Source organism: Haliotis rufescens, unplaced genomic scaffold (genome assembly GCF_023055435.1).
Source record: "Haliotis rufescens isolate VD_foot unplaced genomic scaffold, xgHalRufe1.0.p SCAF_15, whole genome shotgun sequence".
Taxonomy (NCBI): Eukaryota; Metazoa; Mollusca; class Gastropoda; order Lepetellida; family Haliotidae; genus Haliotis; species Haliotis rufescens.
Window position 1 is genome coordinate 11,601,305 of NW_025963835.1, and position 19,162 is coordinate 11,620,466.

The window sequence follows — 19,162 nt, forward strand, 5'->3', positions numbered from 1 at the left end:
GATGTGTTGTGTTAGTCTGTGAGTGGTCAGCAGTGATGTGTTGTGTTAGTCTGTGAGTGGTCAGCAGTGATGTGTTGTGTTGGTCTGCGAGTGGTCAGCAGTGACGTGTTGTGTTGGTCTGTGAGTGGTCAGCAGTGACGTGTTGTGTTAGTCTGTGAGTGGTCAGCTGTGACGTGTTGTGTTAGTCTGTGAGTGGTCAGCAGTGACGTGTTGTGTTGGTCTGTGAGTGGTCAGCTGTGATGTGTTGTGTTGGTCTGTGAGTGGTCAGCAGTGACGTGTTGTGTTAGTCTGTGAGTGGTCAGCAGTGACGTGTTGTGTTGGTCTGTGAGTGGTCAGCTGTGATGTGTTGTGTTGGTCTGTGAGTGGTCAGCAGTGACGTGTTGTCTTGGTCTGTGAGTGGTCAGTAGTGATGTGTTGTGTTGGTCTGTGAGTAGTCAGCAGTGACGTGTTGTGTTAGTCTGTGAGTGGTCAGCAGTGATGTGTTGTGTTAGTCTGTGAGTGGTCAGTAGTGACGTGTTGTGTTGGTCTGTGAGTGGTCAGCTGTGACGTGTTGTGTTAGTCTGTGAGTAGTCAGCAGTGATGTGTTGTGTTAGTCTGTGAGTGGTCAGCAGTGATGTGTTGTGTTAGTCTGTGAGTGGTCAGCAGTGATGTGTTGTGTTGGTCTGTGAGTGGTCAGCTGTGATGTGTTGTGTTGGTCTGTGAGTGGTCAGTAGTGACGTGTTGTGTTGGTCTGTGAGTGGTCAGCAGTGACGTGTTGTGTTGGTCTGTGAGTGGTCAGCAGTGACGTGTTGTGTTGGTATCGTTATTCCAGCGGACTACTGTTTCCTAACTGGCTTATAATAGAGTGAGTGGGGTTTCTGTTGCATTATTGCACTGATTGAAGTCACTGATTACGCTGTTGTCTAAAGTGTTTATCTTAATGATAAAATAACTATTCTGTGAAGTTAATATTGTTGACTTCTTCATTTATCAGAATTGACTTCGATATTATTTAATGTTCATGGAGGTATTAACATAAAAAACGGTGTGCACATTTTGTTGTTTGTTGTTTAAAGCCGCACTCAGCAATATTCCAGCTATATGACGACAGTCTGTAAACAATTGATTCTGGACCAGACATTCGAGTGAATGACATCATGAGCATCGATCCACGCATTTGGGATACGATGACATGGATAAACCAAGTCAGCAAGCCTGACCATCTGATCCTGTTACTCGCTTCTTACGACAAGCATAGTCATGGGTTGCTGAAGACCAAGTATTCTAACCAGATCCTCAAGGGTCGCACACTTTATGTATTTACACAGCCTTTTATGAACGCAAAACACTACTGAAGTCAATTCTCAATTGAACATCCAAACACTTTAACCATGGAACTATGATGAACTAACGCACACATATCTGTACATTGTAGACTGATCAGTGTACACAATTTCCTCCACTATAAACAACCTGTTCCTTCCTGTGAGCTGCACCTGTTTACCTACAGACTGGTTCCTTGCTGTCATTGAGATGCATCAGCTTTATTTTGCCTCTCACGATCAATTAAAGTATGGTATATCAGGCAGTAGAGGCCATGTTTTAAGACCAAAATCCAAGGGGTAGTAAAGGAAATCAATTCATCGCCTTGTTGGGACTGCCCTTTAGTGCATCATCTTATGTGATTTTCTAACTTTGCTAATAAAAGACCTTCTGGCAGAAAAACAACAACACTTATCTTCATGGCACAAAGAGCTAGAGACATAAAATTACTCAGAAAAAACCTAATTTGTATGAAAATGTAACTTCAATGCCAGGGCTCAACAAGTCTCAATTACCTGCCAAAACAAACTAGTGGGCGTTTAAAAACACACTTTGCTTGAAATACTTCCAATGGTGTGACTGTACCTGGGTGTTCTTTCAAATAGGCCTCCACCAAGTTGTTGACGATGTGATTCTTGTTGATACGATCGACTTTTAACCGACACTGAAGTGAAAAGCATGATTACCAAACTCATTATTCAAAAGCTTTACTAGCTACCTAACAATCATAAATGAAGGTACCAATCTGGACTCCTCTTGGACAAGATAGGTTTTCACCAAGATGTGGAATCATATTAAGGCAACAGTAGCTAAATGGGTAACAAGACTCCGTTCCACAAAGGGATCTTAGTGGTAGGATTGTGGTAGGTCTATGGTAATGAAAAGGAGTTAGGATCGACTTAACACTACGATTGTCACAGGTCTTCGTTAAAGAATGCGAATTATGATCGACTTAGCGCTAAGATCGCTTTTGGGAACAGGGTCCAGACCTTTACCCTAAATTGTTACCTTTCTGGAGTATCCACAACACAGCAGACCATTCTCCATCTGGAACTACCCATTTACGTTTATTCTCAACATATAGAAACTTGATCTGCTGCTCTAGATGCTTTGTTCAAGCTGACAATTCAAAAGCTAAGATGGTCATTGGCTGATTGGAAAGTTCCCCCAACCTCCTATGAAGTACAAGATCTGGTCTTAATGAGGTTGTAGCCAGTGAACCTGGAGTCCCCCTATGAGGTCTACCTACTGCAACGTGGAACTCCAGGGCAAAATACTTCACAGGATCCCATGCGTACTGTACCGTTTGTGCAAAGTCCTAAGTCTATGTCTTTGTTAAAGTATGGGACCTGCTGTCATGTAGTGAGGTGTTTACCAACCAACCAACCAACCAACCAACCAACCAACCAACCAACCAACCAACCAACCAACCAACCAACCAACCAACCAACCAACCAACCAACCAACCAACCAACAGTATGGGAGTTATGATAGCTCAATGACCCAAGTAACTCTGCACTTGAAACACCAACCAGTGTTTACTTACAGAAGGACATTCGTTGGATCTGTCCATCCACTCAGAGTAGCATCCCGAACAGAAGGAGTGCATGCATGGCTGGAGGCTGCAACAAAACACAACGCACATACTTCTAGTGCAAAATTTCCTCCCTTAGCAAAAATCCTTTTAACAGCAATTTCAAGTGTCACTGTATCCGCTGTCATGACTGTCTGGTTTGGAATCAACACTACTGGAAGCACTCTTAATCTCCTTCATCAAAATCAGTTCACACCATTCAATTCAATTCACACCACCAAGGCATGTTGACAGCCATTTCAACATCTTGACACCGTTTTGGTGGCATTACGTGTATTACGAACCTGATGCAGTCATGCAGGATTTCCTGACAGATGATGCACACCAGAGTCTCGCCCATTGCATCTGCCTCATCTGGTGCATCTTTCTCTGCTTTACTCTTCTCCTCAGCAGCTGCTTTCCCTTCACTCTTCCCTTTCTCCTTCTCTCCATCTTTTACTGCTGTCTCTTCAATCTTCTTGTCTAGAAGTACAGATACAGAGCTTTGACACCGGGCTCTTGGACTGGCTTGTTGTTTAATGCTTCCCTCAACATTGTTCCAGATGTATGCTGGCAGCCTTGGAATATCAAGACTAGACAAACTAGTAGTCTAGATCACGTACTCTGTGTACCCCTCTGACAAGTGTAAATCCCGGACGGGACTCAACCCCAAAAAGTATGAGCATCTGTACTTTACTAAGAAAGTGTTATCCCAAATATATCATTTGTAACATTTGACCACTTTCTAAACGGCATTGTGTATTCATAAATAGGTTGTACAATATGGATATTGTGGAGGCCTTCGAACCTGTTGAAGGAATGTTACAGCTTTAATGGCCAGTGGTTTCCAATGGATGACACAACAAACAATGACAAAGATTTGCTTCTATTAAAGCAACCCAAAAATGAGTTCATGTTGTCATTTTCAGTTGATTTCTCTCCAGGTTCTCCTGACAGGCAGTTATCATACATCATTCCACATTGATCATTGATGTCTTACAATTGTAACAAGGAGTTCCCTCAAAATTGTTGTCTACAAGGTCATGATATGATTATTGTTTCAACTGACCTTCACCTTGGTCCTTGTCAAGAGCAGGAGTTGCTGGAGGAGTGGTGTTGGCAGTTGGGGGGTCTCCGGACTTGTGTTTCTTCAGAGTTGGTTCAGCAGTGGTCTCATCTGATGGGTGTGGTCTCTTCTTGGACTCGGGTGAGTCCGCCATATTTAACTCATCATCTATACGATAAAATAATTAGAACTAACATCTCTTGTATGATATATTTAAAATAATAGACAAAAATAACTTGCCTACACTTGCTAATAATACAAGCTCTGTTCCTCCCCATGATAGGGCTGCTGGTGGTATAAGATTTGTTTGTTGTTTGATGCTGCACTCAGCAATATTCCAGCTATATGACGGCAATCTGTAAATAATCGAGTCTGGACCAGACAATCAAGTGATTGATATCACAGGCATCGATCTACGCAATTGGGATAGAGCAAGAATAGTCCCACCCACTAGAGAAGAAATGGGCTCACCTTTTAGAGTAGTGGGCTGGTGGTGGTACAATAGACTCACCCACTCGAGTGGCATCAGGATTGGGATTGTGGTGGTACAATAGACTCACCAACTAGAGTGGCATCAGGATTGGGCTGGTGGTGGTACAATAGACTCACCCACTAGAGCGGCATCAGGATTGGGCTGGTGGTGGTACAATAGACTCACCCACTAGAGTGGCATCAGGATTGGGATTGTGGTGGTACAATAGACTCACCCACTAGAGTGGCATCAGGATTGGGCTGGTGGTGGTACAATAGACTCACCCACTAGAGTGGCATCAGGATTGGGCTGGTGGTGGTACAATAGACTCACCCACTAGAGTGGCATCAGGATTGGGCTGGTGGTGGTACAATAGACTCACCCACTAGAGCGGCATCAGGATTGGGCTTGTGGTGGTACACTAGACTCACCCACTGGAGTGGCATGAGGATTGGGCTGGTGGTGGTACAATAGACTCACCCACTAGAGTGGCATCAGGATAGGGCTGGTGGTGGTACAATAGACTCACCCACTAGAGTGGCATCAGGATTGGGCTGGTGGTGGTACAATAGACTCACCCACTAGAGTGGCATCAGGATTGGGCTGGTGGTGGTACAATAGACTCACCCACTAGAGGGGCATCAGGATTGGGCTGGTGGTGGTACAATAGACTCACCCACTCGAGTGGCATCAGGATTGGGCGGGTGGTGGTGGTACAATAGACTCACCAACTAGAGTGGCATCAGGATTGGGCTGGAGGTGGTACAATAGACTCACCCACTAGAGTGGCATCAGGATTGGGCTGGTGGTGGTACAATAGACTCACCCACTAGAGTGGCATCAGGATTGGGCTGGAGGTGGTACAATAGACTCACCCACTAGAGTGGCATCAGGATCGGGCTGGTGGTGGTGGTGGTACAATAGACTCACCCACTAGAGTGGCATCAGGATTGGGCTGGTGGTGGTGGTACAATAGACTCACCCACTAGAGTGGCATCAGGATCGGGCTGGTGGTGGTACAATAGACTCACCCACTAGAGTGGCATCAGGATTGGGCTGGTGGTGGTGGTACAATAGACTCACCCACTAGAGTGGCATCAGGATTGGGCTGGTGGTGGTACAATAGACTCACCCACTAGAGCGGCATCAGGATTGGGATTGTGGTGGTACAATAGACTCACCCACTAGAGTGGCATCAGGATTGGGCTGGTGGTGGTACAATAGACTCACCCACTAGAGCGGCATCAGGATTGGGCTGGTGGTGGTACAATAGACTCACCCACTAGAGTGGCATCAGGATTGGGCTGGTGGTGGTACTATAGACTCACCCACTAGAGCGGCATGAGGATTGGGCTGGTGGTGGTACAATAGACTCACCCACTAGAGCGGCATGAGGATTGGGCTGGTGGTGGTACAATAGACTCACCCACTAGAGCGGCATCAGGATTGGGCTGGTGGTGGTACTATAGACTCATCCACTAGAGTGGCATCAGGATTGGGCTGGTGGTGGTACAATAGACTCACCCACTAGAGTGGCATCAGGATTGGGCTGGTGGTGGTACTATAGACTCACCCACTAGAGTGGCATCAGGATTGGGCCGGTGGTGGTACTCCTCGGTGCCCTCCAGTTCTTCCTGTTCCTCCCTGGCAAGTTCCTGCAGATCCTGATACAAGTACCCAATATCTGCAACCATCACAAACACTTCTTGGGTCAGGAGAAAAACAAAATTTCACATTTGAGTACTGAAAACCTGGAAATGTATCAAATATTCAATAGCACAACGAAATTGAAAAACAAAATTGCATTATATCTGCAACCATCACAAACACCATGACCAAAGCGGCACCCAACCCAATGACCAGAGAACATGCACTTACTGAGTTCTTCATTGTTCTTCTTGTACACGACGTGGAACTCGTCCCCATGTTGTAGCTGCCGACACTGCAAACACATTTCCAGTCCTGACTAAATGTTGTCACCGTCAACATGCTAGCTGCATCACTATGGGCAGTAATTAGGGTCCAAATTTACTACCCGGGTACCCAGCCCCCTATTACCTGACCCTACCCGGGTACCCAGCCCCCTATTACCCGACCCTACCCGGGTACCCAGCCCCCTATTACCCGACCCTACCCGGGTACCCAGCCCCCTGTTACCTGACCCTACCCGGGTACCCAGCCCCCTATTACCCGACCCTACCCGGGTACCCAGCCCCCTGTTACCTGACCCTACCCGGGTACCCAGCCCCCTATTACCCGACCCTACCCGGGTACCCAGCCCCCTGTTACCCGACCCTACCCGGGTACCCAGCCCCCTATTACCCGACCCTACCCGGGTACCCAGCCCCCTGTTACCCGACCCTACCCGGGTACCCAGCCCCCTATTACCCGACCCTCCCAGGTTCCCACTGTAGGTCTCAAGAGATACAAAACGTTCAATTGGGAATTTTTTACCACAGCACTTGCAAAACGTATTTAGATACATGTTTTAAGCGATCTGGTCATGCATACACTGAATTGACTTAAGTTATATCTTTATTCAACCATATGAAAAGGAATGGGTGCATATTCAGAAAGAAATGCGACCATTGATGACTTGTAGTGTAACTTTAGAGTTCCATTTATTTTCGTCATTAAATAATATATCACATGAATAACCACGGGTCCGGGTAGTCCTGTGGGTAGCGGGTACCCGAGTTACCCGTCCCAGCCCTAGCAGCGAGTAAGTGATTCCCCGCCAGGCAGGCCAGTGGTTGATAGCACAAGCAACTGTCAATGCTACCCTGATATTAAAACCCTATTTCAAACAGGTCACATATTTTAGATTGTGTCTTTGCTGCAATAAAACAATCAAGTAAACAAAGTATTACAATCCAAAAACTATGCAAATGAGGCCACCTACCAAGGACTACTTATAGTAAGCTCTATGGATTGTTGTGACGCCTACTTGCAATAAAAATAACATAACGTAACATTACAAGCACATAATGTGAGACAAAGACAGGGGATTCCCTATGTGTGTGTGCTTGAGGGGTAGTATTGGTAACCATGACAACACCAGAATAATTTCTTAGTTTCTATTTTTATTTTAATTGGTCGGTTGGTTGGTTGGTTTGTTGTTTAACACCACACAGCAATATTTCAGCTATATGATGGCGGGCTGTAAATAATCAAGTCTGGACCAGACAATCCAGTGATTAATATCATGAGCATCGATCCATGCAATTGGGTACGATGACATGCATCAACCAAGTCAGTGAGCCTGACCACCTGATCACCTCTTACGACAAGCATAGTTGCCTTCTTCGGCAAGCATGGGTTGCTGAAGAGCTATTCTACCCTGGATCTTCACTGGTCAACACTAATTTTTAAAAATCATAGGATCTGAAAAAACATGCAATTAAAAATGCATATTTGATAAATCTCTAAATATGTGCTTGGTAGGGGAAATGAAGAAAAAAACAAAAACATGCTGTTTTATTCTTTGAAGGGCAAAGAGTTAATTTATATCAAGCTTGATGTTTCAATGATATTAAAATCCAATCTTATACTCACATATGATACATCTGTGTGGGAAGATCTGACAAACCTTCAATAGAAGGTTGCATGAGGTGAATCATAAATGAACTTCGATTGCCCAATCCAAATGAAGGATGAGTGGGTTCTTGAGTCAAACATCCTTTATTATTGACATTCAGAATTGGTAGCTTACATAGAAGTAAAATATGATTGATCTTAATGCTTCACTCATTTTATTCAAGAACGTGAATACTCGACACTCATTGGCTAATTAGATAGCTCATTTGATGCAAACTCCTGTGGAGGAGATTTCCGATCTTCCCGCAGAGAGGCATCGTATCATAGTACAAGATATTACTGAGATAATTCTATGGCCGAAAAAGTGACAACTTACCTCCCCTTTGGTCAGCTTGTGGGTCATGTTCAGCAGGGTGCCATTGGTGCTGCATGTGGAGAATAATCAACTATTACCGATGACACACACACCAATTAATGGGGGTACGGGTGGCCCAGTGGGCTTAGGTGCCGCAATTCATTGTGCACACGACCCTTGAAGATACAGGGTAGAACAGGTCTTCAGCAACCCATGTTTGCGTAAAAGGCGACTATGCTTGTCGTAGGAGGCGACTAACGGGATCGGGTGGTCAGGCTCGCTGACTTGGTTGATGCATGTCACCGATCCCAATTGAGTGGATCGATGCTCATGATATCAATCACTGGATTGCCTGGTCCATACTCGATTATTTACAGACCGCCGTCATATAGCTGGAATATTGCTGAGTGCGGCGTTAAACAACAAACCAACCAACCCACATAGTGCACACCTAAAACCTACGATCATTTGTTCGAATCCTGCTTCGCCCTGACTATGTTTCTAGGTTTGTCAGCACCAAACCCTTGCTTAAGGGTTTCACCAAACTTGTAAACGTCTAGGACCTGCATCACTTCGGGCTTTCTACCCACATCAAGCTAGAATTGGAATACTGTTAAAAGCAACGTTAAACCTAACTCACTCACTTTCCAATTGAACATAGTCCGTCTCTCACAATACACACTTTACCAAACTGAAACCCACGGTCAGCTGCGATGAAAGTGAACTGCAATGTTTCTTAGTCACAAGGTTATGATGGAAATAACATTTCATGAGTGAGTTTGATAAATGCCAGTTTGACCAGTATATCAGTTATATCATGGTGTGTCAGCTTGATGTGTGTGATAAGTAAACGTAGACCTTTACCACTTCAGGGAAACTGCAAACAAATCAAGGATCATAATCAGAGTAAATCTGGGATATGAACCAATGATTATTGGATCCTTGCATAGGAAAGGGAGGTAACTCTACATAGCCACACCTTACACAACTGGGCTACCCATTCTGTTGTCCTCCTGGGACATAAGAACTGGGGTTACCACAATTCTTTTGATGTATCTGTTATCACCAGTACAATGTAGTATCATGCATATGTTTTCCAAGAAAAAACGTATCCATTCCTGTCATATGATGGTTGCTCTAATTATTTGCAGAAAGGTAAAACCTATGAGTGTCTACCACAAGAAATGAACAACTAAACTACAGAAATCAAAACATGGAAATATCTTAAATTTAACATTAAATTGTTTATCTATATACTCATCCTATCTCACACTTTGCATTTCTGCCTTCTTCTTTCGATCCTGGGGGCACGGGTGGCCCAGTCGTCCAAAGCACCGTGATTTGCTGTGCAGAGTAACGTCCCTTGGGCATGCCAGAAACCTATGATTGTGGGTTGGAATCCCAGTTCACCCCAATAATGTTTCTAGGTTTGTCAGCACCATACCCATGCTTGTGGGTTTCACCAAAGTGGTAAACATCTGAGACCTGCATCGCTTGGGGCTTTCCTCCCACATTAAGCTGACATGCGCTGATATAACTGGAATATTGTTTAAAGACGCGTTAAACCCAACACACTCACTCTTTTGATCCTATGTGGAAATGCGCTTGAACAAAGTTTCCAGCTTCTAAAAACAAGTCACCGAACACATACAACATCACCATAGTCAAATGGGTCAAGCACTGTAATCCTGTGCATAGCATCCCTCATGACCTGATCATGTGAACACCCCTGTTCCACCATTCTCTTTCCCAGGGCTAACAGGCTGGAAGAGCTGTGATGTGGGATGGTCAGGAGGGCTTATTACGATGTGAGATGGGTAAGTAAAAAATAAAAATGTAAACTTGTCCTGTCTCACACTATGCATTTATCCCACGGTTGGATGCTGGGGCACAGATACCCATTCCTGTAGTAGATTAAAACTGCAGCAGAAAACACAGCATCACAGGCGATGTGATCCCTAGACATCAGTATGATGTTACAGCATGGAAGCGGGTATAACATGCGTGACATGTTTTCATGTATGACATCATTCCATGAACAAACGCATGGCTGTGAACAATCTACACAGCATACGACTTATAATCGATTAGGAAGGGGTATCCAGCCAATCAATTCTACAAGACAGACCACACCACTATCTCCCATGGACAATAGGGTGAGCCAGCTTTTAACGCTTCTTCAATGCTATCAATCACGCCCATGGGATTGAAGCATGCTGAGACGAGAAGAGGAACAATTGACAACAGGATCATCAAACCAATACCGAGACATCACGTGCCTAAAGCAGAGGTGAGCAGGTAAGTGTTTGGGACACACCCAAAATGGCCGTGCTTTGCGACGATTTCAATGATGAGTCTCTACAGACGAGGTAGCTCACCCTCCACTGGGTACTGAGTCTGGGAACCAGGATAATGACAATAAACAAAGGAAGGATGTTCCAAAGATTAATGTGCATGTACAGGACATAGAGTACTGGGCTGCCACAGAGGGTACACAGCTACGTCTATTTGCACTTGTGTGCACCCATGTTGTTGCCCCAGGACCAAGTGACCGAAATGATGGAGGCCCTGAAAATCAGTGACTGAGATGTCACATAGATAGTGGGAAGAGAAGACAGTATCTGACTTCCAAACACCACACTCCATAATGGCGGACAGAGTACAATTGCTGTGCAGGGCCATGGTAGAGGTGATGGCTCTCGTCTCATGTGGATTGGATGTCACAGGAGGAGGCATTCCAGGTAAAGCGTAGGCCCAAGGGAGACTCAGTCGGAGCCATCCAGGTAAAGCGTAGGCCCAAGGGAGAGTCAGTCGGAGCCATCCAGGTAAAGCGTAGGCCCAAGGGAGAGTCAGTCGGAGCCATCCAGGTAAAGCGTAGGCCCAAGGGAGAGTCAGTCGGAGCCATCCAGGTAAAGCGTAGGCCCAAGGGAGAGTCAGTCGGAGCCATCCAGGTAAAGCGTAGGCCCAAGGGAGAGTCAGTCGGAGCCATCCAGGTAAAGCGTAGGCCCAAGGGAGAGTCAGTCGGAGCCATCCAGGTAAAGCGTAGGCCCAAGGGAGAGTCAGTCGGAGCCATCCAGGTAAAGCGTAGGCCCAAGGGAGAGTCAGTCGAAGCCAAAAGGAGACTTCTGTGGTGGCCGTTGTGGAAAGTGGGATGAAAGTGAGCCTCGACATAGATGCAGGAGAGCTCTGACTGGGCATGTCTTCATGGTAATCTGGGTTCAGGCGACATTGTGGATCCTGGGAATGTGCCTTGCTCAGACTTCGGATCATGATCTGGTGCACAAAGGATCTCATCGTAGACGAACAAGTGCCATGCCATCAGCAGATCATAGAAGTAAGCTACCCAGCCTAGGGTTGAGGCATCGATGAAGAAGTGTTCATTAAGAGTTGAATACTGTATCCTTTCCTAGACTCGTATCCTCTCTTTCTAGCGGCTGCACAATTGCTAAGGCAGGTTATAAATCCTTCTCAGAAAATTAGCGACATTGCTGACATCACATGTAGATAGAACATGTGCTCCGATGGGGAGGGGGGTGTCAATGTCACCCATGTCGACCCAGAAGTGGAGGGTATTGATGTTGATCCCAACGGTGATCCATAGGCTGAGAGCATCGACGTCGATCTTTAGGGGAGGGGTATCCATCCACAGGGGAGGGTAACCCATTCCAGTCGTGATGTCGATTCCTAGTAACGTTATGTCCATGTCGATTGCCAGATGAATGTTGATAGACATGTCGTTGTGAGTCTGAGTGGTACATCGAGATCGGTCCCAACGTCGATGGTGATCAGAGCTGCCTGTAGAGGTAGATTGAGCCTGTCCTTAAATGTAAGATCAATCAGATGAACGATGAAGAATCAGTGCGACAGTCTCCATCAGTACAATACCGACCTAGATGTATGGCATTCTGCCTCTTATCAGTCTTCTGAGATCGATAGGTCTGTAGACTATTGACCCCTCTAATATCAACCTTTCAAACCATTAAACGTTGAAGTCGATCTTGGTCAGGGAGGTGTGGCTTATCCTTTCTGTAGGTGAAGGGGAAGGCGAAGATGAGGCAGCCAACTTTGTAAGATGTTCGGGCATCTCAGCAGAGTAAGGCCCGTGTTCTGCATCCTTAGATTAAGACTGCAGATCAATATTACGCTTATGGCATGGGTATAGGTAAATACAAAAGGATGTGAGAATACTGGGAACAGTCCTATGAGGTGAGGTGAAATGGGGTTTAACGTCGCGTCCAAGATTATTGCACTTACATAGCGACGTGCATGTACATGTGTGTTTGTGTGGCTGCTTGTACTCGTCCGGACTGATGCCGATTTATAGTGCTAGCTCACTGAGATACCATGCTGCAGTTTAACATGAATACTCCACTCAGACACAGTATACTGACTTCGAGCCAACCAGTCCTTGTTTTCGTCCGTTAATGCTGAGCGTCAGACAGGGTAACAACAAGTACCATCTTTTAAAGTCTCTTGGTATGACATGGCCGGGGATTGAACCCCGAGCGGACGCTCTACCACTAGACCACGGAGGCGGGCAACAGTCCTATGAACAAAGGCCATGACAGTCACAGCAATGATCATGAGGATCCGACAAGGATAAAGTACCAAGCTGGGTACTTCGTCTGTTCTGGTCACCTTCATGAGTATCGTAGGCGTTCTTACCAAGGAGGAGGCAGCCTACTACAAAAATAAAAAAAATAAAAAATGTATTCGCTAATTAATATTCCAAAAACATGTGATGAGAAAGAAGGTATGGCACGGCTAAACAAGTGATGATGGTGACCTGGTCGTGTAGGTTGCTACACAGTCGTCGTGCACCGGATTATAGAGCGTGACCCATTTGTTTCGGTAGTGCTCATGGTGATGCTAGGATGTATTTGGGTGATTTGTTTGTATAAGCTGGAATCTTTGTTCATGTGTGTTTCCACATAGGATCGAAAGAAGAAGGAAGAAATGCATAGTGTGAGATAGGATAAGTTTAAAACTTTGGATAATAACAACAACAGACAAACAATTAGCAAGGTCAGAGTTGACCTCAGTGAGTTATCTGGTATTTTAAAGCATGTGTCCTTCGCAGGCAAATTGGGGAATTTTTTTTTTATCTTTCTAAAGTTCTTATTTTTAAAAAATTCTCATTAGTTGTAACAACATCAATATCAATTGGGAATTACAATTTGGAAATTAATAATGACATATGCGGGGTATCTACTGTAACCTTGGTCCCTACAGGGACCTGGGGTATCTACTGTAACCTTGGTCCCCACAGAGACCCGGGGTATCTACTGTAACCTTGGTCCCCACAGAGACCCGGGGTATCTACTGTAACCTTGGTCCCCACACAGGGACCAAGGGTATCTACTGTAACCTTGGTCCCCACACAGGGACCCAGGGTATCTACTGTAACCTTGGTCCCCACAGGGACACGGGGTATGGACTGTAACCTTGGTCCCCCCAGGGAACAGGGTATCTACTGTAACCTTGGTCCCCACAGAGACCTGGGGTATAGACTGTAACCTTGGTCCCCACAGAGACCCGGGGTATAGACTGTAACCTTGGTCCCCACAGAGACCCGGGGTATAGACTGTAACCTTGGTCCCCACAGAGACCCGGGGTATAGACTGTAACCTTGGTCCCCACAGAGACACGGGGTATAGACTGTAACCTTGGTCCCCACAGAGACCCGGGGTATAGACTGTAACCTTGGTCCCCCCAGGGAACGGGGTATCTACTGTAACCTTGGTCCCCCCAGGGAACGGGGTATCTACTGTAACCTTGGTCCCCACAGAGACCCAGGGTATCTATTGTAACCTTGGTCCCCCCAGGGAACGGGGTATCTACTGTAACCTTGGTCCCCGCAGAGACCCGGGGTATAGACTGTAACCTTGGTCCCCACAGAGACCCGGGGTATAGACTGTAACCTTGGTCCCCACAGAGACCCGGGGTATAGACTGTAACCTTGGTCCCCACAGAGACACGGGGTATAGACTGTAACCTTGGTCCCCACAGAGACCCGGGGTATAGACTGTAACCTTGGTCCCCGCAGAGACCCGGGGTATAGACTGTAACCTTGGTCCCCACAGAGACCCGGGGTATAGACTGTAACCTTGGTCCCCGCAGAGACCCGGGGTATAGACTGTAACCTTGGTCCCCGCAGAGACCCGGGGTATAGACTGTAACCTTGGTCCCCACAGAGACACGGGGTATAGACTGTAACCTTGGTCCCCACAGAGACCCGGGGTATAGACTGTAACCTTGGTCCCCACAGAGACACGGGGTATAGACTGTAACCTTGGTCCCCACAGAGACCCGGGGTATAGACTGTAACCTTGGTCCCCACAGAGACCCGGGGTATAGACTGTAACCTTGGTCCCCACAGGGAACGGGGTATCTACTGTAACCTTGGTCCCCCCAGGGAACGGGGTATCTACTGTAACCTTGGTCCCCACAGAGACCCGGGGTATAGACTGTAACCTTGGTCCCCACAGGGACCCGGGGTATCTACTGTAACCTTGGTCCCCGCAGAGACCCGGGGTATAGACTGTAACCTTGGTCCCCACAGTGACCAGGGGTATAGACTGTAACCTTGGTCCCCACAGAGACACGGGGTATAGACTGTAACCTTGGTCCCCACAGAGACCCGGGGTATAGACTGTAACCTTGGTCCCCACAGAGACCCGGGGTATAGACTGTAACCTTGGTCCCCGCAGAGACCCGGGGTATAGACTGTAACCTTGGTCCCCGCAGGGGCTGGTGAAGGGGCAAGTGTACCTGCTGTCATACAGCCAGACTTTTCCTGATGCATCCCTCTCAATATAGCAGTGGACTCCAGACACAAGCTTGTTGCCGGCCAGGAATATGTCGTTACCTGGGAATTAAAATGCATAACCAAAGATAAATTAAATTTTGGACAAATTAAACAATATGTTATTTTCATTTTAACAAAGTATTACACCTAAATGAGTACGGTGACCACAATTGTGAATGTTCAATACTTGAAAGTATGTGCTAACAAAATAAAACTAGGGAATTGTCTTCAACTATGTCAACACACATTGATGCAAAGTTTATAAAAAAATGATCGTTTTGTTGAGTACTGATTCTCAAAAGATATGATTATGAGAATACTTTATTTCAACATTTTTCACAACAGACAATTTCTCTTCCTTCTTTTATATTGGTCATGAGTAGTAGGAAGTATGTGCAGGCCTATAAGTTTGTGTTATCAGGTGGATAGGTGTGAGTGAGTGTTTGTTGCTTAACGCTGCACTCAGCAACATTCCAGCTATATGATGGCAGTTTGTAAACATTCAAGTCTGGACCAGACAATCCAGTCATAGACATCATGAGCATCGATCCACGCATTGGGATACGATGACATGCTTCAACCAAGTCAGCGAGTCTGACAACCCAATCTCGTTAGACGTCTCTCATGACAAGCACGGGTATATTTCAGGTATATCACAGCATGCCAGGTTATTGAGGGAAGAAAACCCGAAGTGATGTATGCCGTCGACATGTTATATTAATTAGACCTGCAGGCAGGATACAAACTGTAGTCGAAACGTCCTCAAAACGTCCACACAAAAAAGTCAAAATGGCCACAAACCCATTGTCAAAACATCCACAAAAAGCTAAAATGGCCACAACAAAAAAGTCATAATGGCCACACCAAAAATAAAAAAATAAAAAAATGAATATTCAATGTGAGCAGGATGTGTACAGTTTACCCTTTATCTTACAGATGTGTACACAGTGATAGGGATGTGTGAACTGTGATCTGTAGCACTGAGGTAGTGCTGAATTAAGATCTGTGTGCATGTGTTGTTATGAACTGTCATACAACGTATATAATACAATTAATGTGACACAATACTTGAGTTTGTCTTCTTTATTTTCTGTTATGACTTTTTTGTTGTGACCGTTATGACATTTTTTGAGCTGGAATATTGCTGAGCGCAGCGTTAAACAATTAACAAACAAACAAAACTTTGTCCCGAGACACAGATGTCAAGAAATGTATTTTGATTTAGTCCGACGTGTACTGCAGTAGGCAATAATGCACTAAACCCATAGCTAAATGTTATATTTTATCACATTTTTCTAATATGATTTACTGTTAGGACTGAGGGTGAGAAAAATAAAGTCCTTGACTAGTTGACACACGGTAGTGACATGTCAATATCATGTGTTTACGTTGAGAAGTTGATTGTGATCGAGAACCTATGTCCTTTACTCAACACCATCAATTTCAGGCAATAATGGTCTTTATCCTTGGGAAAGTGCACGTCACTTTGAATCACATTTAGCAACATGACAGACAGTCACAAGCATAGTTTATCATGTTAATAACCTCAATATCAGTTAAATTTTCCAAGATAAAAATCGCCACCTCCAGCTCGTCCAATGGTGAACTTGTCCTTGTCCAGTTCAGTGGGCGGTGTCTCCGTGTCAGTCGTACATACAAGTTGAGCCCAGGCCTCCATGGCGGTGGAAGTACTTCTGACTAGGGCGACTGGTGCTACAACGTGCTGCAAGACCGATATTTAGTTATGAAGCAATCGCCGATCTACATCTCCCTCGCCTGCTTGTCGCAACAAGTCACGCACTTCCGGGTGTGGTTATCTCCCTTGAATCTATCTTCGTGAATGTGTGTACATGCAGTTAAATGAGATTATGATTCTTGTTTTGCGGATTACTTAAATTGTGATGGCGTTCCAAGAGGTGAATATTTATAGTAATTTTTAGACTATTAATTTGACCACACGCCTTATGCTGTCATATTTAACGAGTCGTCACTTTACTATTTATTCTATATTTTAAGATATCTTAAAATAATAATTATTCATAGATAGATAGATAGATAGATAGATAGATAGATAGATAGATAGATAGATAGATAGATAGATCATTCCCTCCACTCAAAGACGTATACACGTCTTTGCTCCACTGTACAGATTAGTAGATTATTAAAAGGAATGAAATAGTTACTCACTCATGATCGGGACCTTCCCGCGTTCTCTGGCAATCAAATTCGTTCATTGAGTGTCAAACTTCGAATTGGCATCCACACCGATCATTTCCAGCTAAGCGAATAAAAAAGGTGTTTTAACTCTCTGGCTTCCACATAAAAATAGCCTGTGCACTATCGCTGTCCCGAGTTTATTTGCGAGTGACATTGTAAAAACTGCAAAACTTCAAAAACGAAGTAACTAAGTAAATATTGTAAAATTAACGTGAATATCAGTAGTTTATAGCTAGGCAAACGCATTGAATATGCGTTTTGTGTAGGGACATATATGTCCAAATATCATCCAGGGGGTTAACGGAGTTGTCCTTATGTTGAGTGTATATACCAGTTTCCGAGATGATTGTGTCACTATTCAACAACGCTGAACCTGACTGATACTACGAAAATAAGTATTGTTTGTTTGTTTGTTGTGTAACGCCGCACTAAGCAATATTCCGGCAATATCACGACGGGGAACACCAGAAATGGGCTTCACACATTGTGCCAATGTCGGGAATCGAGCCCGGATCTTCGGCGTGACGAGCGAACGCTTCAAGTACTAGGCTAACCGACCGCCCCTCAATCTATATAACGTGGCCTAAATGATCGATATTATGAGATTGTGTGTGTGTGTGTGTGTGTGTGTGTGTGTGTGTGTGTGTGTGTGTGTGTGTGTGTGTGTGTGTTTGAATTTCTTTCATGTCTTGAACCAAATCCTAAGGAAGCTTTGATGTTTTTAAGACATCAGTCTGTATTTTTTGTACAAAATAAAGAAACATACTACTAGACTCAGAAAATGTTTGGAAAGAAATATCGAGATACATGCTATTTAGCATATTTTTTATATTTGATACGTTACCCAACAATTATCATAAATATTGCATTTGAATGAGTGAGTGAGTTGGGTTTAACGCCCCTTTTAACAGTATTACAGTTATATCATGGCGTGTCGGCTTAATGTGAGAGGAAAGCCCGTATCAAATAAATCACCATTGAATAACCATTTCTTGTTTGTATCATGTTTAGCCACCAACCATCAAGGGGCGGTCGGGTAGCCAGGTGGTTAAAGCGTTCGCTCGCCACGCCGAAGACCCTGGTTCAAATTCCCGACATGTGTGAAGCCCATTTCTGGTCCCCCCGATATGATATTGCTGGAATATTGCTAAAAGCGGCGTAAAACCATACACTATAACAAATGGGTGTTTAGATCTTATTTCAAATTAACAAAATATTAATAATAGAGGAAATACTATGGATATAGATGTCGGAAATATAACCTCTTCACTGAAATCTTTACGATTTTACTCTTTCTAGGGTGATTTAAGCAACAGATAGATCCCAGTATAAAAAATACGCTCAGTGACCATACAAATAACCCAACACATATCTTAACATACAGCGGACTTCTACAACAGTTACTGCATTTTCTATTGTGTAGCTGTTATAAAATTAGTTTGAATTTCTAACGCCACCATTCTAAACGAAGTGTATTTAGTTTGATTAAACATGCATGTTTAATTTCTAAGCGTCATAGTTTAGTTTCTATATGTATATGAACATAGTGGTTTAGTTTCGAAACACATATCGTTTATATTTACAAAATATCTCAGAAGTTATCATATTAAAGAAACAAGTGGTACTGTCTCTATTTTAACATAAACTAAAGTGAATAAATAGTTTTGGACACATTCGTCATTCGTATGATTTAAGGCTCATCACCTGTTTAGTTTCTAAACGACTAATGTGTAGATTAAGAGTTATCCCGCCTGTGACCTTGCCCTTTCGACGCGTCCTTTTACCCTTGACGGATATTTGGTCAACATCTAAGGCAATACATTTGATCAGTA

The 19,162-nt window shown here is 44.5% G+C and overlaps 1 protein-coding gene across 1 annotated transcript in view; it reads right to left on the minus strand.

Annotated features, from left to right (window-relative positions):
- Window positions 1-16,920, minus strand: part of LOC124110432 (E3 ubiquitin-protein ligase CHFR-like) — a 42,921-nt gene extending 26,001 nt beyond the window's left edge. The window contains exons 1-9 of the mRNA XM_048396133.1: window positions 16,698-16,920; window positions 15,077-15,173; window positions 8,327-8,375; window positions 6,292-6,355; window positions 5,987-6,097; window positions 3,945-4,109; window positions 3,181-3,358; window positions 2,849-2,924; window positions 1,888-1,966 (exon numbers count right to left, since the gene is read on the minus strand). Of these exons, the coding sequence (XP_048252090.1) occupies window positions 1,888-1,966; window positions 2,849-2,924; window positions 3,181-3,358; window positions 3,945-4,109; window positions 5,987-6,097; window positions 6,292-6,355; window positions 8,327-8,375; window positions 15,077-15,173; window positions 16,698-16,791 (913 nt within the window). The 5' untranslated portion in view covers window positions 16,792-16,920. The remainder of the gene's footprint in view (window positions 1-1,887; window positions 1,967-2,848; window positions 2,925-3,180; window positions 3,359-3,944; window positions 4,110-5,986; window positions 6,098-6,291; window positions 6,356-8,326; window positions 8,376-15,076; window positions 15,174-16,697) is intronic.
- Window positions 16,921-19,162: the final 2,242 nt, after the last annotated feature.